Source organism: Oncorhynchus gorbuscha, linkage group LG26 (assembly GCF_021184085.1).
Source record: "Oncorhynchus gorbuscha isolate QuinsamMale2020 ecotype Even-year linkage group LG26, OgorEven_v1.0, whole genome shotgun sequence".
Classification (NCBI taxonomy): Eukaryota; Metazoa; Chordata; class Actinopteri; order Salmoniformes; family Salmonidae; genus Oncorhynchus; species Oncorhynchus gorbuscha.
Window position 1 is genome coordinate 36,486,323 of NC_060198.1, and position 27,736 is coordinate 36,514,058.

Below are 27,736 nucleotides of genomic sequence, written 5' to 3' on the forward strand. Positions count from 1 at the left end.
TCACAGCTGCCTTGGTTATGACGTTGGCAGGCTTGGCCGTGCGCTAGTCCTCACAGCTGCCTTGGTTATGACGTTGGCAGGCTTGGCCGTGCGCTAGTCCTCACAGCTGCCTTGGTTATGACGTTGGCAGGCTTGGCCGTGCGCTAGTCCTCACAGCTGCCTTGGTTATGACGTTGGCAGGCTTGGCCGTGCGCTAGTCCTCACAGCTGCCTTGGTTATGACGTTGGCAGGCTTGGCCGTGCGCTAGTCCTCACAGCTGCCTTGGTTATGACGTTGGCAGGCTTGGCCGTGCGCTAGTCCTCACAGCTGCCTTGGTTATGACGTTGGCAGGCTTGGCCGTGCGCTAGTCCTCACAGCTGCCTTGGTTATGACGTTGGCAGGCTTGGCCATGCGCTAGTCCTCACAGCTGCCTTGGTTATGACGTTGGCAGGCTTGGCCATGCGCTAGTCCTCACAGCTGCCTTGGTTATGACGTTGGCAGGCTTGGCCATGCGCTAGTCCTCACAGCTGCCTTTGTTATGACGTTGGCAGGCTTGGCCATGCGCTAGTCCTCACAGCTGCCTTGGTTATGACGTTGGCAGGCTTGGCCATGTGCTAGTCCTCACAGATGCCTTTGTTTTAGATGGATGATCCCACACAAAACTATCAGAGCGATCATCTGACGATCAACACTCACATCTTATATCCATCAGTCTGAGTGGACAATTTGTTTCTTGCTGTCTTCTCAGTGTACACTAAGACAAATAAAGCACACCATTGCTTCAGAGACAACTCACAAGACTGTTGTAGTAGCTCAATACTTTACAAGGCTACTGCTAAAACGGTGCCTCGGAGGCACCACAGACTGTGTGGAGATCATTGTGGGATGAACATGGACACGTCTGTAAGCCAATTTGACATACTTCCAATCTTACAGCATACCAAGTCCTGAAAATAAAGGAACAAACACCTCAAAGCACAGAAAATGAAAGGCTTTTTGTTGTTGTATCTCTTTATGTCCTGGTTGTTGCACCTGTTGCTCATAGTGACCATGGAATGTGGGTCTGCAATTACACAACAACCTGTGGAAAGTACAGTATGTTGAATGGAGAACAATGACATTAATGGTAACAATGTTGAAGAGTGTTAGCGATAACTTAATGTACCTTGAGTATCTACATGGTGTCCATGAGTTAATGGGACAACCCTTCATGAAACTATGATGAGTATTGAATTTAAACAGAATCAATATTTTACTTTAAGACTCAGATGAGAAATACATTTTGATAGGGTTCGTGCACTTTCACGTTGACCTAATCAAGCAAAATTTTGGAGTTAAAGGCCAGAGAAATATTTGCTAAATATTCACAAAATATTCAGCTCTGGGTCGTGTTACCTGCCAGATTGACGTACACTGAGGAAAATATTTAATCTTAATTTGATAGATCGTTGAGATGCAATTTGATTAACCCTGTGACGAATCTCTCAATGATGTGTGTGAGCCTCAGCCTCTCCCAGTTAGAGATGAGGAGTTTATGACAGAGACATGGCCTTAATCTGAGGTACCGTTTAATGAAGGCATCATGTGATCCTTCAGCTCTGATGCAGAGCTCTGGTATAATGGTGATTAAATAGGTTGAGTGTCATCCGTGACGATAGGTGAAGGGGGCCTGAAGACTAGTAAGAAACCAGCGACCTAAGCAGGGCTAGTGTGGTTCTGCCTATATGACAGTGTGAGAATTGAATGCATGGTGTGTACTCTACTCTTTCACTCACTGTACATTGAATAAACAGTCGTTTAGGTCAATGAAATGTTAGTTGACCACAAACATCCTCATCAATGAAATTGCATTTTTTGATCAGTTCACTTCACGTATCCCATTGATAACTGTCTAAGTTCCTATCTCTTCTGACTGAATGGTCATCATGTGTTCCCATCTGCTCCTCAGGTTTGGACCTCCGTTCCTGATGAGGGAGGACCGCTCCATCTCCTGGGACCAGCTGCAGCAGAGCATCCTCAGCAAGCTCTACTACCTGATGATCAACGGAGCACAGGCCCAGGTACAACACTGGAAGACCATAGCTGACACACAGCTAATGGCTCAGTGACTCTCCAACGCTAACCTTTAACCCTGGGCTAGTGTGTTTTCTGCCTGTCATATCTCTCTATGCCTTGTCTTCTAGTGCAGTATGGGCTACCTTGTGAGTATAAAAAAACACCTAACCAAAACTACCTTACGGTATGTGCATATACAGTCAGGTTCGAAATCATTGACCCCCTTGATAAAGATGAGCAAAAAGTACTGTATAAAATAAATAAATCAAATATTGAGCTATATTGTATGCTACATTTATTTTTATTATATTATTTTATACTAATACAATTGCTCAGAAAAAAATGATTTTGTCTAACAAGTAATATGTTTTTCCTCAAAAAGTTAGGAGTCTAAATTAATGACACCGCTGTTTTCAATACCTTTCAATTCCTCACCTTGCGAGGATAACGGCACTGAGCCTTCTATGAGTTGGAGAACACAATGGGAGGGATCTTAGACCCTTCCTCCATACACAATCCATTTGGATCCTTAATAACCTTTGTCTGTGCTTATGGACTGCCCTCTTGAATTGCCTTTCAAGTCTGGAGACTGAGATGGCCATTACAAAATATTGATTTTGTGGCCAATTCATTTCTTTGTGGATGTTGATGTGTGCTTGGGGTTATTGTCTTGCTGGAAGATCCAAACCAAGTGGCTTGTTTGCACTGTCTCCACCTTTGTTGGGACAACCGCAGAACATCGGACCAACATGTAGTGATACAAATGCAAAAAATACAGTCTGCTTAAATGCGCCCAGCTGTGTGACCTCTGATTGCGGTTCAGTGCAGCATAGCATGATGTTAATCATGTCGCTAAACAGCTTTCCAGTTAGTGTCTGACTGTCAGGCGGCTGCATGGCCACCAGACTGCCTGCATGTCTGTCTGTCTGTTTGCTAAAGGGTCCTGATGTTTTAGGGAGAGAAAAAAAATGACAGGTTAGCATTCCGTGAAGGGAGAAGGAGAGACAGAGATGCCATGAAGGAAGAATGAAAGAGTGTTAAACTCTCAGTAATTCTCTGTATTGGATTTATCCTGTCCTTTTTTAAACCTCCAGTTGGCTATTTAATTAAAGTCTAGCTTACAAAATCAAAAATGGTTTATGGCAGCATCACTTACTTCCAAAAGTGGATTTTCTACTCTTATCTAATTTTAGACCACAGCAATGGAGTCCAATAGCAGCAGAGTGGCAGTAAGCCAGTCAGTCTGCCTCATTGGATCCTGATGTTGCCTCTCTCCGTTGCCTGACATCTCAGTCAGCATGGACCTGCTCACTAGAGCAGACAGGGTGACATGCTACGTATGCTACGCTCACCATTCAGATGACATGGTGTTGGTGACTGTGTATAATTAGAAGATAACAGCACCCCTCCTTGAGCAGGCTGTGGCTCAGACTCACAGCTGTAATTCATGACCCTACATGATGTCCTCACAGTGACACACTCTGTAAGGATGGGGAACTGATGAGATTTAATTGAAGATGCAATACAGGAGATGAGTAGATTTGTAAATGTGGAATGGAGAATGGATATTTGTCACACAGAGACAGACCATGTTACAGACAGATGATCAGACAGATGATGTTATGGTAATTTGTGAGAGATTAAGCAGAAATCTGTCAGTGATTAGATTGTAATGGGAAAGCATCAGAACATTATTCTCACGTGTAAATAGTGTTGCTCTCTACCAAATCATAATGTTCTCTTAACACAAGCAGTAATTAACCCAGGTAGATTTAAGACTGAAAGAAACTGAAAGCAATGATTTTCTCTTGGAGTGCGTGTGCTACTATAACAACTATTGTGTCTAATTCAGTATTGTTTGGTCTCCTCTTGCCTCTTGCAGCATTCTGGCTGAAACAGGTAGAAGCTCAGAGGTGTAGTGTTGCGTGGTGTTGAGTTTTAGCTGTGTTTTTCTTCCTATCTACACAGCAGTCATTCTGACAGGGTGTGACATTCCTCAGAGCCAGACCAAACGTTGTTGCTTATTTGTTCATTTTCCCTCTCACTTACTCATACCTTCTCACACACCTGTCACACACGCACATACACACACACACCTGAGCTGAGCCTCTTTCTGCTTCACACACACACCAGTGCTTTTCACACATTCATGATAGACTTGTGTCTACATGCAAAGACCACCCATGCCACACACAGATACAGTACACACACACACGGGTATATACTGTATCTGTGTGTGGCATGGGTGGTCTTTGCATGTAGACACAAGTCTATCATGCTAAGCAGAAAACAGGGCTTAAACAAAGTGGCTAAGTACTAGATGAGAGGAAAACAAATTTCAGGTCCACTTTTGTCATCTTTCGTTTCAAGCTTTTGACAGGTAATTCACTTTGAAGACTTTGGGAAGGTTGAGGTATTCTCAGTGAAGCTGTTCACAAAAACCATCTGAGACGGAAAGCTGCCAGAGGGTAATGTGATTAACACTAGGACCTCAAATATGTAGCTGCTTTACACATGCATTTATAGAGGACAGTGTGACCCAGTGGGAAATCCATTCTTCTTCCATTTGTAACCATTCTGGCATTTCAGCTGGAGCAGAGTCATACGAGCACTTAATGTGTTCTGTGTTCGCTATCTCAGGTTGAGCACAAATATAGAAAAACCCTCTTCAAGACTCTCTAAGGTATGTAGACAAACTGCAGGCCTCACAGATTCCTTTATGAGGTCTGGTTATTCCCCCGACGTCCTAGATTTTTAGATCTAGTATCTTTATTCTAGGTTACCCCATGACAGGTCCGTGTTGAGCTGTATGCCCACACGACATCCTAATGTACAGTCCCATAGCAGCTTTTGACATATAATTCCTCGTTAGTATTGTCATTCTGTGTACCTTTGCAAAGATTTGTCTTTTTTCATCGTTTCAATTTTGTTCATAAAATAATGTCAATCCAAATGCATCAAGAGGAGTAGAGGAGTAGTGGCTCCCCCTTTTGGCAATCCATTAAAGGACATCCATTTAAGGACATCCATTAACTTCTCTAGGCTAGGGTGCAGCATTCGGCATTTTGGATGAAAAGTATGCCCAAATTAAACGGCCTGCTACTCGGGCCCAGAAGATATGATATGCATATAACTGGTAGATTTGGATAGAAACACTCCGTTTCCAAAACTGTTAAAATAGTGTCTGTGTATAACAGAACTGATTTAGTAGGCGAAAACCTGGAGAAAAATCCATTCAGGAAGTAGTCTTTGTTTTTGTTTTGTAGTTTTCTATTTAATGCCATTACAGTATTACAGTACTTAAGACTCCATTTGCAGTTCCTATGCCTTCCACTAGATGTCAAGTCTTTAGAAATCGTTTCAGGCTTGTATTCTTATAAATGAGGGAGTAAGACCAGTCTGAAGGAGTGGACCTTACCGTGTGACAGAGCTTTTTCGTGCACATGTGCATTTCTTGTTTACCTTTGACATTGATGACGTTATTGTCCGGTTGAAATATTATAGATCATTTTGGCTAAAAAAAACAACCCGAGGATTGAATATAAATCCATTAAAGGACATCCATTAAAGGACATCCATTTAAGGACATCCATTAAAGGACATCCATTTAAGGACATCCATTAAAGGACATCCATTTAAGGACATCCATTAAAGGACATCCATTTAAGGACATCCATTTAAGGACATCCATTAAAGGACATCCATTAAAGGACATCCATTAAAGGACATCCATTTAAGGACATCCATTAAAGGACATCCATTTAAGGACATCCATTTAAGGACATCCATTTAAGGACATCCATTTAAGGACATCCATTTAAGGACATCCATTAAAGGACATCCATTTAAGGACATCCATTAAAGGACATCCATTAAAGGACATCCATTTAAGGACATCCATTAAAGGACATCCATTTAAGGACATCCATTAAAGGACATCCATTAAAGGACATCCATTTTCCCATTCCCTCAAGTTTCAAGTTTTATTAGTCATATGTACAGGATACACATGGTAACAACAAAATGCTTACTTGCAGGTTCCTTCTGGACAATGCAACAACAATAAGAAATAATTAAAGATAACAATAAGAACAAAAAGTAATTGGCTCAGGAAAATAGAATAAACATTTTAGAACAAGTATAATACAGGAAAGCACAATTTATAGTCCAATATTTAAACATGTATCAGAGAAAGGGGGGATTAGGGGGGAAGTGTTGAAGTTGTGCAGTATTAGCGATAGTAAATGAGAGTCTGATAGCAGCAATTGGGATGTGTGTGTGTGTGTGTGTGTGTGTGTGTGTGTGTGTGTGTGTGTGTGTGTGTGTGTGTGTGTGTGTGTGTGTGTGTGTGTGTGTGTGTGTGTGTGTGTGTGTGTGTGTGTGTGTGTGTGTGTGTGTGTGTGTGTGTGTGTGTGTGTGTGTTAAGAAGCACGGTTTGGCGGGTCATGTTTCGGAGGACGCATTACTCGACCTTCGCCTCCCGAGCCCGTTGGGGAGTTGTAGAGATGAGATAAGATCGAAAAAGGGGGTAAAAACTAGAAACCCTCTCTGAGCCTCTTGGTGTCAGACCGTATGCTTTGATAACGTCTGACGGACGGTAAGGGAGTGAACAGCTCATGTCTGGGGTGTGAGGGATCCTCGACGATGCTGCTGGACTTCCTCAGGCACCGTTTCAAGTAGATGTCCTGTATGGGTGGGAACACCACCCTTCAGACCACCAGCAACAGTACAATATCTGAAAATGTGGGACAGACCACCCCTTCTGACCACCCCTGAAAGTCAGAATAACCATGTTCCACATCATCATGGTGATGTGCCAAGTGACACTTTGCTTCTTTAAAACTTGACTACTGACATGCAAAAGATTCTGGGGCTGTATTAACAATGGACTAATGAAAATAATACTCAAATATCATTTTGGAGGGAATTTTTCTTTTTAAGTGTTAAACAAACCCTGAGAGGGCTGTTTGGACAGATGGGAGCTGCCCCCATCAGGATGACTGGAGAAACAGCAACCATCCCATTATTATCCTGCTATAATAATGGAAAGGTTTTGTCGATCTTATATGATTTACGCCTAATGGATTTCAAAGCCATGCTATTATGTTATTAACTGATTAATTTACTTGAGTTTGTTTCTGACATGGAAAGTCAACATTTTCACACTCGCAGCAACAGCCGTCGTAGAAATAGGAAATACCTTGCACATCTTTGCAATATTTACAGTATTTTCAGGACTGTAGTGTTTGAATCCTTTCAGGACGAGTCGGTTCAGTGTTCTCCTACTTACATAATGCCTTCACCACCTATTTTTGGTTCTCTCCTCTTCACAAGAATCAGTGTTGTTGTTTATCCTGGAATCTGGCCAGCAACTCACAGGAATTCATTTGAAGGAGGGGAAATCAATTTCATTTTCTGCAAAGCACTCCAGAACATCCAATCCCAGCAGGTCTCTGAGTAAAAAAACACCTTTTTTCTCGATTTTTCAAATGCAATCAAAACAAGCATAAGGAGGGTGATTATCTTTGGGATTATTGGGTGTTTCACATCGAAATTAACCTGTGAAACTTTGGAACCAGGCAAAATATATATATTTTTATTGGTTGTGTTCCTGGTAGTACCTTCCAAACTAGAACAGTTCTCAGTAAACAGTTTCTCCTGTATATCTCGCAGAGATGAGGCGAAAACTAACACAAACCTTAATGATGATTCATTTGGAAAGACCCACCCTTTCCTAGCATCCTCCAAGTTTGGTGCAGGACCCCAAGCATATCAAAAAGATTCAGAGGCTTTGGAACTATGGTTTGGAACTATGAACTCTCCAATGTATTGATTTGAATGCTTGGTTGCTCATCTTTCCTCTGGTGGCAGTATTTAAAGCCCATTAGCTGTTGGTTATTTTCTCTATTTTTCTGTCTAAGCCATACAACTTTTTCGTAATCTCTTTTTGTGTTTTCTCAAGCCAATCAAATCAAATGTTATTTGTCACATGTGCCGAATACAACAGGTGTAATGCTTATTTACAAGAACGTAATCAACAATGCAGTTTTAAGAAAAATAAGTGTTCAGTAAAAAATAGAGCAGCAGTAAAATAACAGTAGCGAGGCTATATACAGGGGGTACCAGTACAGAGTCAATGTGGAGACTATATACAGGGGGTACCAGTACAGAGTCAATGTGGAGGCTATATACAGGGGGTACCAGTACAGAGTCAATGTGGAGGCTATATACAGGGGGTACCAGTACAGAGTCAATGTGGAGGCTATATACAGGGGTACCGGTACAGAGTCAATGTGGAGGCTATATACAGGGGGTACCAGTACAGAGTCAATGTGGAGGCTATATACAGGGGGTACCAGTACAGAGTCAATGTGGAGGCTATATACAGGGGGTACCAGTACAGAGTCAATGTGGAGGCTATATACAGGGGGTACCAGTACAGAGTCAATGTGGAGGCTATATACAGGGGGTACCAGTACAGAGTCAATGTGGAGGCTATATACAGGGGGTACCAGTACAGAGTCAATGTGGAGGCTATATACAGGGGGTACCAGTACAGAGTCAATGTGGAGGCTATATACAGGGGGTACCAGTACAGAGTCAATGTGGAGGCTATATACAGGGGGTACCAGTACAGAGTCAATGTGGAGGCTATATACAGGGGGTACCAGTACAGAGTCAATGTGGAGGCTATATACAGGGGGTACCAGTACAGAGTCAACGTGGAGGCTATATACAGGAGGTACCAGTACAGAGTCAATGTGGAGGCTATATACAGGGGGTACCAGTACAGAGTCAATGTGGAGGCTATATACAGGGGGTACCAGTACAGAGTCAATGTGGAGGCTATATACAGGGGGTACCAGTACAGAGTCAATGTGGAGGCTATATACAGGGGGTACCAGTACAGAGTCAATGTGGAGGCTATATACAGGGGTACCAGTACAGAGTCAATGTGGAGGCTATATACAGGGGGTACCAGTACAGAGTCAATGTGGAGGCTATATACAGGGGGTACCAGTACAGAGTCAATGTGGAGGCTATATACAGGGGGTACCAGTACAGAGTCAATGTGGAGGCTATATACAGGGGGTACCAGTACAGAGTCAATGTGGAGGCTATATACAGGGGGTACCGGTACAGAGTCAATGTGGAGACTATATACAGGCGGTACCGGTACAGAGTCAATGTGGAGGCTATATACAGGGGGTACCGGTACAGAGTCAGTGTGCGGGGGCACAGGTTAGTCGAGGTAATTGAGGTAATAGGAACATGTAGGTAGTGTTAAAGTGACTATGCATAGATAATAAACAGAGAGTAGCAGCAGTGTAAAAGAGGGGGAGGGACAAAGCAAGTAGTCTGTGTAGCCATTTGATTAGCTGTTAAGGAGTCTTATGGCTTGGGGGTAGAAGCTGTTAAGAAGCCTTTTGGACCTAGACTTGCCGTGCGGTTTTGACCGTAACAAACAGTGCCAATTTGAAGAATATTATTGCTGGGGGATGCTGCCTTTACAAATCATTATTCAACCTCCACATCAGATGATAGGGCACTTTTTACTGACTACAAACCTTGATCTGTCCTGTGCAGACAGGATTTTAAAGGGTATTGCATTCATCAAATTAGGATTCAAAGAACTGTGCCATCAATCACCATATGCAAGTCCACCAAGACCAGTGGGATCCCTGATTATACTGTACACTCATAGTTGTACATTACTCTAGTCCCTGCTCCTAACTCCAGTGGCAATGCCAATATTGATTCATTCAATAATCATCATTTCTCACCTGTGGTCGTCTTGCAGAATGCAAGAGTGCTGTTTAAGATCCGTGTGGTGGCAGGATCAGCGTCCTACAGCTACCTCTCCCCCCAGGATGGACGGCCGCTCTACCACCCAGCAGTGAACAGGTGAGACAGACAGCCTCTGCAGGCCACATACTGTAGCTAGCTAAGCGTCTGCGTGTCAGACAGTTAGGTAGTGAGATGAGAAGGTAAGGCCGCGAACAGGCGCTTCATCAAGCTAAAGTGAAGCAGTAGAGGTGTTCAAGCAAGTCTTCCAAGCATTTCAAGAGTAACGTGTCAAAACCACAGTTTCTTCCCTCTACATTTAGTATGGGTAGTTCTTTACTGTGAGGCAGTCCATACTGTGTTGTGGATTATGTAATGCCCATTTCTTACAGCAGTGAAATATGCAGCCATTTTGTAAGGTTCCTTTTCAGGAGAGGGTGCCTAATGGTTTGCATTCTGTGGAAGCTAATTGCTATTTTAAAGGGTGCTTTATTAAGGCAGAATTCCTCCAGTTGCTTAGAAATGTCCATTCGTCCATTTGAATGGTTGCTGGGGGGCGTGTTGCTTTTAAAGTGCATGTGTGCACAGTATTCAGAACACTTCTATTTGATGATGGTGCTACAAGACCCATTCATGTATTGATATTTCAGTAATATTGCTGCACCAGTGCCCCTAAAAGGTTTATGTGATTCTTTTTTTTTAACCTTCAACAACACCATCAGTAAAAACATTTAGCATTTCAATCAATAGCTTTCCCTTACTTTGGAAAATAAAGTGATAGGAAGGAACATTCTTCTTGCAGCATATAGTTTGTCTGCTATTCGACTTCGCTCCTTTGACCAGCATAGATGCATTTATCCCGTCGCTATTTTGTGGGTGTCCATAGCCAGCCTTCATCACGGGCAGGGCTGTGTAGAGTCATAATAGTAGCTGTGATGGTGGTAAATGAAAGCAGCTATAGCCTGTGGAGAGATACATGTACTGTCTCTACAGATCTGAAATCTCCGGGGCTCATACCGAGAGGCACCCCGCAGCCATGGGGATCACTGTGTAATGAAATTCTGTTTGAAGTGTTCAGCTGGCTTTGATTGACTCTCAGCCCAGAATATAATGTAGTTTACCTGAAGGACCCCCAGAGCACAAGATGTATACAGTCATAGACATTGTGATAGTGAACTTACTACTCTACTCTCTGCCAAGAAAACTGTAGACAATCTTGCCAGCTGCTCTGAGAGATATTTCTGAATTCAAATACTGTATAATTGAGTCCTTTTGAGACTGGATGGATCTCTCGAGGCCATTATAAAAGCACAACTGTCACAGACGTTTTGAGTCAAGAAAACACGCTCCATTGTAGTAGAGAATGAAAAATCAATTGTTTCTCTGTATTGTCCCCATTCCACCTCTTCTACTGCTCATGAATAACTAGCATTAAGGATCCCCAATTAATCTGTCACAAATTGTTTAAAATCACACCTACCATTTATTTCCTATTTAAAACTGACCCTGGAGCTGGGTTTCTGGTGGGGCTCTATCACACCAAGAATAGCCTCATGCATTGTTTTAGCTGTTAGGGTTTGGTAAAGCACATAAAACTTGACTTTTACATTAAATCAATCTGATTCATAACATGCTTTAGGAAAGGGAAAGGACCCCAACATGATGATATTCAATGCTGTCCAGGTTTCAAGGGGCCTACAGTAGCGTTAACACAGACTCTGAATGAAAAGCTCATGTTTAACTACTTTCTTGACCTGCCGAAGATCCAACTCGGATCAAAAGGTCATCTTTATTGTGCGTCTGATTAAATCACCATGGGAGCATACCAGAGTTGCGGGCATTCCTTTTTTATTCAACTACTTTCTTACCATCGATTGTGCTTTAAACATATGTTGTTGTGTGAATAGTTTGTGGATATTCTGTTTATTCAGCCTCTGAAAACGCACTTCTGAAAGCACTATCTACAAATCCATGATCTGCTCCTTTTTTTGAATCCCAGTGTGGTGGATGTTTAATTGTAAGGTCCTGCTGACACCTAGTGGCTGTACAGAGTCTATAAATACATGCTGCTGCACAAAGGCCCTCTCTGAAAAGGTCTCTATGCCGTATTTCCAATGGGGATTTACTCCAGTGTTTTACCCAAAAGGCTCAGACTTTTCTGTTTCCATCTACGTGGGCTGGCACCTATGTCTCACGAGGCCATGGCTCTGCTCTGACTTGGAGCCACGGCAAAGCCCTGGGTACTTTTCAGCTGGCATTTACATGATGGCTAATTCTGAACTTTAACACCTTCTCGCAAAACAACATTATTCTTGACTGATGCAGAGCTTGATGATTCTGCTCGCAAATAAGTCTTTAGTGCCACACTCCTAATGGAAACACAACAGCGCTAGAGTTTACATCAGAGGTCCCCAAACTGGTTTGCCCCCCCCACCCTATTTTGATATTAACATTTTTTGTGACCCCACCACGTAAAAAGAAAAGTGATGAAATCAACGGCCACTGTTTACTTATTTCATTGGGCTATGACAATCTATTACAAATCAGTCTGATGATACTTTTGACAGTAATCATTTTCTCTGATCTTCTGTACAGAAAATAACAATCATTGATGATGTTCTTTTCCCCTGATTTAGTGCCTGATCTTGTCCACTCTGTTCTAATAAGGCTTGTGGGCATTGTAGAGGGAAACAGACACACACGTGACACACATGTGAAGGGGTCATAATATTTTGCATCTTAAACCGTTCAAAGGATAGAGCCACATTTGTTGGAAGAAAACAGAAACCTGTCTGTTTATTACAACCACATTTAGCGGCTACCGGAGGTTACTGACATAACCCCAGTTCTATGAACAAAGCAGGATTTTCCCCCAGAGTTTCTCTTGTGACCCCATCTTCAAATCTGGAGACCACACATGGGGTTGCAACCCCTAGTTTGGGAAACACTGGCCTACATTAACATAAAACACTGGTGGCCCACTGGTGAGGAGGGTAAGACTCAATGGAAAAGCACCATAACAAAATGTACATACCACCTGAATAATAGATGGACAGTAGGGAATTATGCTGAAGTTTTACCTTGCTAATCTGATGACCTTTGACCCTTTTGTTCCCAGAGCTCTTAATCTCTGTGGCTCAGGAGGACCGCCCCATGTGAAGCTCATCATCGAGTGGGAACACAGAATCAAAGACTGGTCAGTCAATCTCAGTGACAGTCTAAAACTTTCTAGCCCTGAATTATTGTAGACCAACTGTAATCATAAAAAAGTATGTATGCTGCTGCACATGCCTTATTTTATTAATGCCTGGCAGCCTCTTTCTCTCTCTGTGCATGTTCCCATCTGTCTGTCTGTCTGTCTGTCTGTCTGTCTGTCTGTCTGTCTGTCTGTCTGTCTGTCTGTCTGTCTGTCTGTCTGTCTGTCTGTGTGTGTGTGTGTGTGTGTGTGTGTGTGTGTGTGTGTGTGTGTGTGTGTGTGTGTGTGTGTGTGTGTGTGTGTGTGTGTGTGTGTGTGTGTGTGTGTGTGTGGTCGGTCTCCTGCAGCCTGTTTGGGAACATCCAGGAGGAGGTGGTGAAGGATGCTGAGAGTGTGAGAGGCCAGCATCAGCAGCACGTCCAGCAGCACAATTGTACCCTGGACGAGTGCTTTCAGCTCTACACTAAAGAGGAACAGGTACATTATCTCCTCCTTACGGTCAGGCAACAACCACTGCTGAGTGCAATCTGTTGTCTCACTATAGTCTACAAGGGTGTCAAACTCATTCCACGGAGGGCCTTGTGTCTGCTGGTTTTTGTTTTTTCCTTTCAATTAAGCCCTAAACAGCCAAGTGAGTTGAGTCCCTTACTAATTAGTGACCTTAATTCATCAATCAGGTCCAAGGGAGCAGCGTAAACCCGCAGACACTCGGCCCTCCGTGGAATGAGTTTCACATGTGTCATAGAACCTTATGTACCAAACCCACTGACTGAATGACTGACGAGGAGCAAGGAAATCCTTCCTACCTGTGATTTTCATTATATACTGTATTTTTGTTTGTAGGGGAGACTGCCTCTAGTTTGAAACAGTCCTTTAAGGGAAATTCATCCAAATTGCTAATTCATTAATCGTATGCTACCTTAAAAATAAGATGCACATTTGTTATTTGGGTGAACAATCCCTTTAAGGACATCATTATGGAATCCATAATGCTTCTTACAGACCCCCCAGTGTTATAAGATGCAATGTCAACAGTAACACCTGTAATTTGGTTTATGAAATACGCTTATGAAGTTGACATGTGTGATAGATATCCAGAACATGTCCTCCTCAAGAGCCTTCTCTTAGTTTCTTCCTGAGCATTGTTTGAGTCCTATGTCTGTTTCTGATAGGAGTGAATCATTTCCCATCGCCATTCATGAGGCAAATGACTAGGCTTTCTTTAGCTCCATTTGTGACCAGATTAGTATCCTCGACTGAACATGAAGGTTATTGGATACAGCTGCCTCCATCTCCTTCCTCCATTCTTCTTCATGCACACTAATCAGATGGATTAGAGTGCCGGAGGCAGTCGCCCCAGCAACAGGTTGTGAAAGTGACTGAAAAATTTGGCTTCACATACTGTTCTGATGAAACAAACACGGTCTCATGCACAGAGCTATCACTGAAGACCACCGCGACCTGTATCTGTTATGCAGGTGAATGAGGACCCAAAAGCGACTTGGCGAAAACAGAGTCTTTATTCCAGTAAAGGAAATATGCAATACTCCTAGACAAATCGGAGCGGTAAACAAAGCATAAAAAACAATTCCACTCGTAATGACGAGGACAGACTGGAGACTCGACCATAAACTGTAGGTTGCCTCGGGAAGGCACTGACCGTAGCAGACTCAGACACCTGCTCACCACGCAGCATCTGAGGGAAACACGACACGACAGGGCGAGACAAGGACACAGCACGGTGAACAATATACAAGGATCCGACAGGACAGAAACGGAAGACAACGGGAGAAATAGGGACTCTAATCAGAGGGCAAGATACGGAACAGGTGTGAAAAGATTAGATGATTGATAGGGGAATAGGAACAGCTGGGAGCAGGAACGGAACGATAGAGAGAAGAGAGAGAGGGAGGGAGAGAGAAAAAAGGGAACGAACCTAAAAAGACCAGCAGGGGGAAAACGAACAGAAGGGAAAGCAAAATGACAAGACAATATAAGACAAAACATGACAGTACCCCCCCACTCACCGAGCGCCTCCTGGCGCTCTCGAGGAGGAACACTGGCGGCAACGGAGGAAATCATAGATCACAAACGGTCCAGCACGTCCCGAGAAAGAACCCAACTCCTCTCCTCAGGACCGTAACGGAAAACGATAAAAAGGGAAACTAGGGTACTACTCTAAAAAAAAAAATGAGACACGGGTAGAGAACTGAAAGCTTTAGAGCAAACAGGACCAAACAGGCCAGGAGAGTAACAACTAGGGACAGACTGAGACACAGCAAGACCAGGAGCAGAAGCAGAAAAAAAATTACCAGACTTATTCTGCACGCAGTCCGAACACGCAGCCACGAAACGGCGCGTGTCACGCTCCTGAGTAGGCCACCAAAAGCGCTGGCGAATAGAAGCAAGAGTACCTCGAACGCCGGGATGGCCAGCTAACTTGGCAGAGTGAGCCCACTGAAGAACAGCCAGACGAGTAGAAACAGGAACGAAAAGAAGGTTACTAGGACAAGCGCGCGGCGACGCAGTGTGCGTGAGTGCTTGCTTAACCTGTCTCTCAATTACCCAGACAGTCAACCCGACAACACGCCCAACAGGAAAGATCCCCTCGGGAACAGTAGAAGCCACAGAAGAACTAAAGAGACGGGATAAAGCATGAGGCTTGGTGTTCTTAGTACCCGGGCAATAAGAAATAACGAACTCGAAACGAGCGAAAAACAACGCCCAACGAGCATGACGCGCATTCAGTCGTTTGGCAGAACGGATGTACTCAAGGTTCTTTTGGTCAGTCCAAACGACAAAAGGAACGGTCGCCCCCTCCAACCACTGTCGCCATTTGCCTAGGGCTAAACGGATGGCGAGCAGTTCGCGGTTAACCACATCATAGTTACGTTCCGACGGTGACAGGCGATGAGAAAAATACGCACAAGGGTGGACCCCATCCTCAGTATCGGAGCGCTGGGACAGAATGGCTCCCACGCCCAGCCCCGACGCGACAACCTCGACAATAAACTGTTTAGTGACGTCAGGTGCAACAAGGATAGGAGCGGATGCAAAACGCTTCTTGAGGAGATCAGAACAACACTCATACGACCGGTGAGGAGGAAGGGAGTTGGTTCTGGACCGACTGAAGACCGTGCGCAGACCATGATATTCCTCCGCCACTCCTGTCAAATCACCAGGTTCCTCCTGTGAAGAGGGAGCAGAACAAACAGGAGAAATAGCAGACATTAAACACTTCACATGACAAGAAACGTTCCAGGAAAGGATAGAATTACTAGACCAATCAAAAGAAGGATTATGACACACAAGCCAGGGATGACCCAAAACAACAGGTGTAAAAGGTGAACAAAAAATCAAAAAAGAAATGGTCTCACTATGGTTACCAGATACAGTGAGGGTTAAAGGTAGTGTTTCACATAATATACTGGGGAGAGGACTACCATCCAAGGCAAACATGACCGTGGGCTCCCCTAACTGTCTGAGAGGAATGTCATGTTCCCGAGCCCAGGCTTCGTCCATAAAACAGCCCTCCGCCCCAGAGTCTATTAATGCACTGCAGGAAGCTGCCGATCCGGTCCAGCGTAGATGGACCGGTAAGGTAGTACAGGTACTTGACGGAGAGGACCGTCTAGTAGCGCTTATCAGTCGCCCTCCGCTTACTGATGAGCTCTGGCCTTTAACTGGACATGAAATGACAAAATGACCAGCGGAACCGCAATAGAGACAGAGGCGGTTGGTGATTCTCCGTTCCCTCTCCTTAGTCGAAATGCGAATACCCCCCAGCTGCATGGGCTCAACACCTGAGTCAGTGGGGAAAGATGGTAGTGTCGGAGAGAGGGGAGACACAGTTAACGCGAGCTCTCTTCTATGAGCTCGGTGACGAAGATCTATCCGTCGTTCAATGCGAATAGCGAGTTCAATCAAAGAATCCACGCTGGATGGAACCTCCCGAGAGAGAATCTCATCCTTAACCTTAGCGTGGAGTCCCTCCAGAAAACGAGCGAGCAACGCCTGCTCGTTCCAGTTACTGGAGGCAGCAAGAGTGCGAAACTCTATAGAGTAATCCGTTATGGATCGATTACCTTGACATAGGGAAGACAGGGACCAGGAAGCTTCTTTCCCAAAAACTGAACGATCAAAAACCCATATCATCTCCTCTTTAAAGTTCAGATAATTGTTAGTACACTCAGCGCTTGCCTCCCAGATAGCAGCGCCCCACTGCCGAGCCCGACCAGTAAGGAGTGATATGACGTAGGCAATCCGAGCTCTCTCTCTAGAGTATGTGTTGGGTTGGAGAGAGAACACAATATCACACTGGGTGAGAAAGGAGCGGCACTCCGTGAGCTGCCCGGAGTAACAAGGTGGGTTATTAACCCTAGGTTCCGGAGGCTCGGCAGACCAGGAAGTAACAGGTGGCACGAGACGAAGACTCTGGAACTGTCCAGAGAGGTCGGAAACCTGAGCGGCCAGGTTCTCCACGGCATGACGAGCAGCAGACAATTCCTGCTCGTGTCTGCCGAGCATGGCTCCTTGGATCTCGACGGCAGTGTTACGAGCGTCTGTAGTCGCTGGGTCCATTCTTTGGTCGGATCCTTCTGTTATGCAGGTGAATGAGGACCCAAAAGCGACTTGGCGAAAACAGAGTCTTTATTCCAGTAAAGGAAATATGCAATACTCCTAGACAAATCGGAGCGATAAACAAAGCATAAAAAAACAATTCCACTCGTAATGACGAGGACAGATTGGAGACTCGACCATAAACTGTAGGTTGCCTCGGGAAGGCACTGACCGTAGCAGACTCAGACACCTGCTCACCACGCAGCATCTGAGGGAAACACGACACGACAGGGCGAGACAAGGACACAGCACGGTGAACAATATACAAGGATCCGACAGGACAGAAACGGAAGACAACGGGAGAAATAGGGACTCTAATCAGAGGGCAAGATACGGAACAGGTGTGAAAAGATTAGATGATTGATAGGGGAATAGGAACAGCTGGGAGCAGGAACGGAACGATAGAGAGAAGAGAGAGAGGGAGGGAGAGAGAAAAAAGGGAACAAACCTAAAAAGACCAGCAGGGGGAAAACGAACAGAAGGGAAAGCAAAATGACAAGACAATATAAGACAAAACATGACAGTATCAGACCACGTTTCATGTCTAAAACATTGTCCACCAGCTTCAAACTGCTGGAAAAATAATATTTTTGCTTATTGAAAATACATTTCATAGCGATTTAGATGGTACAATGATTCCCTACACTATTCAATGCTTGCTTTCTCACATAAACTGAAATTGAGCGAACAATGTATAATTTTTGCAACCAGGAATGAGCAATTTTCACTAAATAACACAGCCATAAAGTCAGAACAGCTGCCGCTCCGGCGGGAGAAATCAATAGGAAAAGCACACAGCCAATCACAACACTGGCGGGTAAGTAATACTGTGAAATATTATCATTCCACAATTAGCGGCAGATATATTATGGACATTTTCTGAAATTACAATATAAAAATGTAAAACAATCCAATGTAGCACCTTTAGAGAGTGTTATGAAATGATTTCAGTGGGTTGATTGAGGGACAAGATTTCTTTCTTCTTCTTTTTTTTACATGGATGAATACTCTGTCTTTCTTGCCCTCTCTCTGTTTCTCTGTCTCTCTCTTTCTCTTTCTCTGTTTCTCTCTCTCCCTGTTTCTCTCTCTCTCTGTTTCCCTGTCTCTCTCTCTCTCTCTCTCTCTCGCCCTCTCTCTGTTTCCCTGTCTCTCTCTCTCGCGCCGTTTCTCTGTCTCTCTCTCCCTCTCTCTCTCTCTCTCTCTGTCTCTCTCTCTCTCTCTCTCTGCCCTCTCTCTGTTTCCCTGTCTCTCTCTCTCTCTCCGTTTCTCTGTCTCTCTCTCGCCCTCTCTCTGTTTCCCTGTCTCTCTCCCTCTCTCTCTCTCTTTCTCGCCCTCTCTCTGTTTCCCTGTCTCTCTCTCGCCCTCTCTCTGTTTCTCTCTCTCTCTCGCCCTCTCTCTGTTTCTCTCTCTCTCTCTCTCTCTCTCTCTCTCTCTCTCTCTCTCTCTCTCTCTCTCTCTCTCTCTCTCTCTCTCTCTCTCTCTCTCTCTCTCTCTCTTTCTGCCAGCTGGCTCCAGACGATGCATGGAAATGTCCCCACTGTAAGCAGCTGCAACAGGGAATGGTGAAAATGAGCCTGTGGACGCTGCCTGACATCCTCATCCTCCACCTGAAGCGCTTCCGGCAGGTGGGCGAGCGCCGCAACAAGCTGGCCACGCTGGTGCGCTTCCCCCTAGACGGCCTAGACATGGCGCCCCATGTGGTGAAGAGGAGTCAGAGCACCCGGCTGCCCCCCCACGGTCCTCTGCCCCCCCACGGTCCTCTGCTCCCCGGCCCCCTGCACCCGGCCTGGAAACAGCCCTGCCCACCCGACGTGGCCCCTCCAGACTTCCTATATGACCTTTATGCCGTGTGTAACCACCACGGAGGCATGCATGGGGGACATTACACAGGTTTGTATGGAGGGACTGTCTGGCTGTCATGTTCACATCCTGTAAATGTTCTATGAAATATCAATCTCAATGAAAGTGGTCTTAATCAGCAAGGTGTCTTGAAGTGAGATCCAGTCCAAAAATGTGTTTGATGATGATGATGATAAAGATATGGTGGTGGTTTCTTCAGTCTGTATGTAAGTACCGGTGTCTGGGTCTCTGTGCAGCGTTCTGCAGGAACTCATTGGACGCCCAGTGGTATGGGTATGATGACAGCAGTGCAGAGCCAGTCACAGAGGGGGAGGTGTGCACACGGGGAGCCTACATCCTCTTCTACCAGAGACGCAACACCATCCCTCCATGGTCAGCCAGCTCCTCTCTCAGAGGTGAGCCTTGTTGACAAGTCCTTTAATTAAGCCACGGTCTGCAATATGTCCTGCAGTTCTATTGTGTCACTTCAATAGATGATATATACCAATTGGTTCTGGAAGAATACTGACCTTTAGTAAGTCCATGTAATGGAAATAAGGCTTCTGATATCCATTATTGGTGAAATGAAATGAAATAATGAATGGCACTACACTGACAGCATCCAGACATTTTTCAAATTTAAAGCATTAATGTTGAAATCAAAAGAGTGTATGATTGGCAGTGTGTAATGACCTTGTCCATCGTAGAATGGAGGTACAGTGAAGGCATCTGCATACTAGGTTTGGTTTGCTCTTAGCAGAACTCGGATAGGCAAAGTGAACGTGTACTCCCTTAAAAGGCTTTCGCTTGAAAAATGAGAAAAAAGCTTCAATAGTACTGTTTGTCCCTCTTGAGACGCCATAGCCAGTATACACTTCCTCAAAATAGTCTGAATGAATCTAAGATAACTAAAGAAATCTGTCATTCATTTTGATGTTTTTGATCTTAGTCGTGCATTTTTTACATATAACTAAGATGTTTGGTGCAGTATTTCACAATGAAAAGTTCATTGAAGAATCCCTGCTGTTGACCAATCACCGACAAAGGGGCATAGACTTCGGATACCAAACTAACAACAACTAACAAAATCTTGTTATAATATATGCGCAAACTCTTCCGAAATGTTTCGCCTACTGTCCCCCTCTAGGAAAAAGAGACAGGTTTGTATGTATTAGCTGTGTTGAGAGTCCAGTAGATGGCACATAGCTCTCTATAACTTCTACTTCTACAGGCTCCACCAGCTCCTCCACGTCAGACCACTGGCTGATCCGTCTGACGCGGGACAGTAAGAGGGGCAGCCTGTTCTCTGGGGGGTCCACCTCTGGCCCTCCTGGCCCCACACCAACCTCTGAATCCCCAGAACTCCCTGTGTTCGAGGACGAGCCTCTTAAAACAGAGACAGGTGAGTAGCCCATTGGGACACCATTTCCCCAGTATGTCTCTAAATAAATAAAACCACTATGGCTCGCTGTGTCTGATTGGTCTGAAGTTCTGGTTGTTACTCAAAGAGGATTATCTCTGTGTATAGGGATTTCATTACATCATTAAAAAGCAGATGATTATGTAGATAAGTCGATCAATGAATCATTATAAAAGAGGAGGAATATGAGGAAGAATCCTAACTGTGTTTGTTTTTCTTCTGGGTCCAGATGGGTTTGAGAATAAGCTATTTGTCCGAGGCACTCAGGGCAGGAGCGTGAGCATGAGGTCACCCACTAAGGACACCCTGAGCAAAGTGTTGCCCCTGCGCTGGTCCTTCGGTTCCAAGGACCGCCCCAAACCCTCTGCCCCCAGGCGAGGGGAGCTGGTGGAGTACCTGGAGTCAGGGCGCAGGCCGCGGTGCACCAAGGACCCCATCATCACCCTAGTGGCCACCCCGCCCCAGGGCGGGCACAGGGACCTGGGCAGCTCCCCCAGTGGGAGCAGCCTGAGCTGCATGGACAGGTCCAACTCTGAGGCCTGCGACTCCCCAAGAGTACCAGAGGGCCAGAGCAGGCCTGCCGTAGAGAGGAGCTCCAGTCTGGGGCTCAGTATTATCACTAAAGTCAGGGATGACAGCTCACTTGGCCGGAGGTCCTCCAAGAGGTTCAGGCAGGACCAGGGCAGGACCCTGGACCCTCACCCCAATAGAGGCTCTACTGATGGGGTCCACATCAGCCACAGTGCCCCCCCAAGTAGGGATTCCACACTGAAGAGACCCAAGGCCCAAGCAGGGCTGACCTCCAGGGTAGGGGTGCTCCAGGCTGGTCTACAGCATGAGGAGAGGAAGGGGATGAGGGGTCAGGAGGTAAGGAGCCACGACAGCCTCTTGTCCTTTTTCAAATCAGGCTTCCTGAAGAAAGATGCTCAGAGTACACCTAGCAAGGGGGAGGAAGTCCGGGCCAATGGCCACGGTCGAACCAGCAAGGTGGCAAACGCTAGTTCGTCTAAACTCTCCCTCTCCAATGGGACCCTGAACGGTGTAGCGCTGGAGGAAAAGAGGGCCAACGGCGCCCCTAGAAGTGACTGCCGTCACAGCAAAGGGCAGCTTGTCAACGGGAGGGCAGGGAGTCACAGCTCTGCTGCTGACATCAAGCGTGCCCACAGCTCCAGTAACATCCAGACCAAACTGGACTTGACCCTGCGCAGGTGTGCCTCTCTGCAGAGGAACGGGCAGGTAGCTCCCCCGGCCCCCCGCAGCAGCCTGGCCACAGACAAGCCCAGCTATGCCACCCTGCAGCGGGCACGCTACAGCACCACCTCCCTGGGCAGGCAGCAGAGACCCGTCCCTGAGTCCTGCTTCTGACTCCCTCCGCACCGCTAGGCTAACTGGCTGCTGCCACAGCAGTAGAGTTATCTGGTGTGTGTGTCTCTTTATTTAGAGTTTGTGCCAATGCTACTGTCAGGGTTAGGGTGAGCTGAGCAGTCTGGCCACCACTGCTAGAGCAGAGGAATAGTCACGGTGTTACTATAAGACAGGTTCTTAGGGGAGGCTTTTCCAACAGTAATGCAGTGCGTAACAGTTAACTGTCTGTCATAGTCTTCTGTTTAATGTAAGTGCCTCTGTGACAGTTCAGAATGATTGTTTGTTGAACACTGGAACCACGCTATTGATTGACACACATCACATCCAGACGGTCACCAGGTCTCTGTAGTATAACCATCAGAGCTGTTGTTTCTGAAGGGCAGCATGTACCCTCTGTTAACACTGATGGTTATTGACGTATTGTCTTTGTGTGTAAATGAATCTATGCAGACTGTGTACAATGGAGAGGTAACCCTGCTGCATTGTGATCATATTTATTCCACAAACATGTCAAGCATCTGTCTTGGTTGTATGCTGTCCTTGATTTTCTATTGATGTAGCCGCGGAGGAATATCCTGCACGAAAGGATTCAATTAAATGATTGTCTGTCTGTGCTTCCACCGCAAACTGTTTGCTGGGACCTCATACACTTATGTTATTGCTAATATTCATCATGTACCATCTTCTGTCAGTGGCAACTGGCAACTGAAAGAAACAAGTACTGTAATAACCTGGCTGTTACACACCTGTTACTGGCTCCCGTACTGTAACGACGGTGTTTGATTGGAGGAGAAGTAAGGGTAGAGGAATGAAATTACGATTTATGTTCGTACCTAACATGATTGAAATACTGGGTTGAAAAGAGGGTAGTTGGCACACCATGTACTCCAGCACAGTGATGGTCTTGTATACTCAACAATAGCTTTAATGGATCTTGAACCAAAGTTTGTGTCAATCAGAACATTCATCAGGACCCCGATAAAGGTCTAGATAATCTAGTTGAAGATGCATTGTGGAGCATACAAGAATACCAGACAGTATCTTGGACTTTCTATTTGAATCTAAATGGAAAAAAATAATCAGAAAGAGTACATTGACTTATGTGAACTTAGATGGGTGCTATTATGTGATGGTGAACTGTTGTGAAACCTCCTCACACCAGTGGTTTAGGTCAGCCCCTTATAGAGCAGCAGGAACAGACTGACAGCCCATTTCAAGGCTTTTAATGTCACTCCCTGTATCTCCCCACTGCTGAGCTCCAGAGAAAGTTACTGCCTGTGTTTCACAATAACTCACCAGGGGGGGATTAAACCTGCTCCCCTGTTGCCATGGCAAACTCCCTTAAAGATACCAACTGTGAAGGTGCTGCTGTCTGATGTACTCTGCAGAGGGGCAGGGATGTCTTGATTTTCATTCATTTTCAACCCTAAACATCTCTTGCCTAAGGTTCCCAATATACTGTACATGACGCTCTATTACATTAAATGAAGATCATTGAGTAACTTTTCCTATAGAGTGCTGTAATGCATTTGAATTGTCAGCCATAGGGTACATGCCAACTCAGATATATGCACATTCTGTGTATGTTCTAGTCAGTGCAGATTTCCCAGCAACAATGAATGGAAACGTATGATGTGTGTTTTATGTTAGGAGGGTGAAGAGCACGTGTGTTTGAGCTTTCATCAACTGTATATGAACATATGTAGTAGTAATACAGATAATACCAACACAATGGCATACAGTGCTTCTGTAAAGAGAAAAACACTATTAGAGTAAATGTATTTATCTATTAGATTTCTGAGTTACTTAATTACTTAGGCCCATCGCCCCATGAGAAGCATAGGCCATCAACTGGCCATCAACTGAGTTGACTTCATTCATCTGAAATTATCTCGAATTTAAACCCAATGAAATGATACAATAATTTACTATTCTCCTAAACTATAACGTTAATGTGTAGGATATATACTGTATGATTGAGTTAGCAGACATACAGTAGTAGCTATGCAATATACTGCACCATATGGGATGCCCCATATGCATCATCATAACTTCTTCTAATGGGGATTGGTTGATGACACTACACCATCAACCATCATGACAAATTGGTTGCTGACACGACACCATCAACCATCATGACTAATTGGTTGATGACACTACACCATCAACCATCATGGCAAATTGGTTGATGACACTACACCATCAACCATCATGGCAAATTGGTTGATGACACTACACCATCAACCATCATGACTAATTGGTTGATGACACTACACCATCAACCATCATGGCAAATTGGTTGATGACACTACACCATCAACCATCATGGCAAATTGGTTCAACCATCATGATGATGACACTACACCATCAACCATCATGGCAAATTGGTTGATGACACTACACCATCAACCATCATGGCAAATTGGTTGATGACACATCAACCATCATGGCTAATTGGTTGATGACACCATCAACCATCATGACTAATTGGTTGATGACACTACACCATCAACCATCAACCATCATGGCAAATTGGTTGATGACACTACACCATCAACCATCATGGCAAATTGGTTGATGACACTACACCATCAACCATCATGACTAATTGGTTGATGACACTACACCATCAACCATCATGACAAATTGTATGTAAAATTGGTTGATGACACTACACCATCAACCATCATGACTAATTGGTTGATGACACTACACCATCAACCATCATGACAAATTGTATGTAAAATTGATGACACATCAACCATCATGACTAATTGGTTGATGACAAATTCATGACTAATTGTTGATGACACTACACCATCAACCATCAACAAATTCAACCATCATGAAAATTGGTTGATGACATTACACCATCAACCATCATGACAAATTGGTTGATGACACTACACCATCAACATTGTCTGATGACACTACACCATCAACATTGTCTGATGACACTACACCATCAACATTGTCTGATGACACTAGCTCAAATGTTATGCCTTTATTTTTTATTCGCTTGTTCTCATCAATTTGGTTTCTCAACGTTATTTAACTTCGTTTACCAAAACGAGCACTTGTTTTGGAAATGACCCTAAATAAAGGATGCTTTCCTTGGGAAGGCATTGGTTGAGTATATTTTATATGCAACTTTTGTAAAAGTCTACATTTTATACCTGATTTGTCATTTTGTAAATGAAGGCTCCAGATGATCAAATCAGATAATGTATGCTTCTGATTAGAGAGCAACGTCAGGATAAAGCACAAGTGGACTTAACTTATATATTGTATCTGCCTCTAATATCTGCTTACTACCATACTGGAATTTATTTGAATTGCAAATTAAATTGCAAATTAAACAGCTTTTCTCACTACTACTCTCTTTATTATATCATAATACAAACAAGGAGATATTCAATTGCATGTGTCATTGTATCTGTCTAACTTGGACTTTAAACTGCCTCAGGTTCTGCTCATTTCCATATCACATCATACCAGCTTAACTTACAAAACCAAGGTGTAGAGAACAACTGATTAATAAAAGTTGATCTATTGTGGAGAAAAAAATTGTATATAAAATTGTTGATATTGAGAGAGCACATTCCAAATAGTTCTCTTGCCATGTGAGCTGTGCTCTTAGGGAAATGTATGCCTTTCCTACACACACCTTTCCTACTCACTTCTCAGTAGTTGGTATTCAGACTTACCTTATGCAGGTGTGTAGTAGGCTTTACAGGCGTGGCTTACAGAATTCATTGTGGAGTATTCATTCAATAGGGTTTTCAGTACATTTATCGAAAGCCATCCCTTTAAATTGGGTGTACCTTTAATTTGAGTTTTCTCTACAGACTCACTAGAATATGTGGAGAGAACGGTTCAGAATATTAGGGATCAATGAAAGAAAGTCATTTAAATTAGAGGTTATGATTATGATTATGATTTCTCAACACCGATACCGATTATTTGAGGCCGAAACCGGCTATTTGTGGTCCTCAAATAATCAGTGTATATATATTTGTAATAATGACAATTACAACACTACTGAATGAACAATAAACATGTAACGTCGTTCTTCGTTTGTAGAAAGAGAGTGGGACTCTGGCTGTGCTGAACAGGCGAGAGACTCCAACAGCGCAGGAGGGAAGGAAGGCTCTGGCTGTGCTGAACAGGCGAGGCGCACAGAAGGCCTGGTGCGTGGTGCTGGAACTGGTGCTACAGGATTGAGGACACGCACAGGAATCCTGGTGCGGGGAGCTGCTACCGGAGGACTGGTGTGTGGAGGTGGCTCTGGATAGACCGGACCGTGCAGGCGCACTGGAGCTCTTGAGCACCGAGCCTGCCCAAGCTTACCTGGCTCGATGCCCACTCTAGCCCAGCCAATAGGAAGGGCTGGTATGAACCGCACCGGGCTATGCACCCGCACTGGAAACACCGTGCACTCCATAGCATAACATGGTGTCTGCCTGGTCTCTCTAGCCCACCGGTGAGCACAGGGAGTTTGCGCAGGTCTCCTACCTGGCATAGCCATACTCCCATTAAGCCTCCCCCTAATAATTTTTTTGGGCTGCTTTTCGGGCTTCCATCCGCGTCGCCGTGCTGCCTCCTCATACCAGCGCCTCTCCGCTTTTTTCACCTCTATTTCCTCCTTGGGGCGGCGATATTCACCAGGCTGAGCCCAGGGTCCTTTTCCGTCCAGTTCCTCCTCCCATGTCCAATTCTCCAAGTGGTGCAGCCTCTCCCACTGCAACTGCTCTTCACGATTAACAGGGAGAGTAGGCTCAGGTCTGACTCCTGACTCAGCCACTCTCTCTCTGAGCCCTCCCCCAATAAATATTTGGGGGTTACTTTCGGTTTTCGCTCTGCGCCGCCGTGTCTTTCTTTTTGACTCCATTCGCCTATAGCCTTCTTCGCATTGCTCCAGCGAATCCCAGGCGGGCTCCTGCACTCTCTCTGGGTCGGCCGCCCACCTGTCTATTTCTTCCCACGTCGTATACTCCATGCCATTGCTGTCCATAACGTCCTCCTTTTTCTGCTCCTGCTGTCGCTGTCTGTAACCACGCCACTCGGTCCGTGTGTGGTGGGTGATTCTGTAACGTCGTTCTTCGTTTGTAGAAAGAGAGTGGGACCGAAATGCAGCGTGGTTGTTACTCATGTTCTTTAATGAAGAGATCGCGATACATGAAATAACTTATACATATACAAAAACAACAAACGGAACGTGAAACCTATTACAGCCTATCTGGTGAACCTACACAGAGACAGGAACAATCACCCACGAAATACAAAGCGAAACCAGGCTACCTAAATACGGTTCCCAATCATAGACAACGAGAATCACCTGACTCTGATTGAGAACCGCCTCAGGCAGCCAAGCCCATACAACACCCCTACTCAGCCGCAATCCCAATAATACAAAAACCCCAATACGAAATACAACAACATAAACCCATGTCACACCCTGGCCTGACCAAATAATT

General features: G+C 44.8%; 1 protein-coding gene across 1 annotated transcript in view; it reads left to right on the forward strand.

Moving 5' to 3' along the window:
* LOC124015749 (ubiquitin carboxyl-terminal hydrolase 43-like) overlaps positions 1-24,459 on the forward strand; it is a 99,398-nt gene extending 74,939 nt beyond the window's left edge. The window contains exons 8-15 of the mRNA XM_046331202.1: positions 1,928-2,039; positions 9,836-9,939; positions 12,938-13,015; positions 13,363-13,492; positions 19,141-19,525; positions 19,732-19,890; positions 20,706-20,876; positions 21,124-24,459. Of these exons, the coding sequence (XP_046187158.1) occupies positions 1,928-2,039; positions 9,836-9,939; positions 12,938-13,015; positions 13,363-13,492; positions 19,141-19,525; positions 19,732-19,890; positions 20,706-20,876; positions 21,124-22,259 (2,275 nt within the window). The 3' untranslated portion in view covers positions 22,260-24,459. The remainder of the gene's footprint in view (positions 1-1,927; positions 2,040-9,835; positions 9,940-12,937; positions 13,016-13,362; positions 13,493-19,140; positions 19,526-19,731; positions 19,891-20,705; positions 20,877-21,123) is intronic.
* The last annotated feature ends 3,277 nt before the right edge of the window (positions 24,460-27,736 follow it).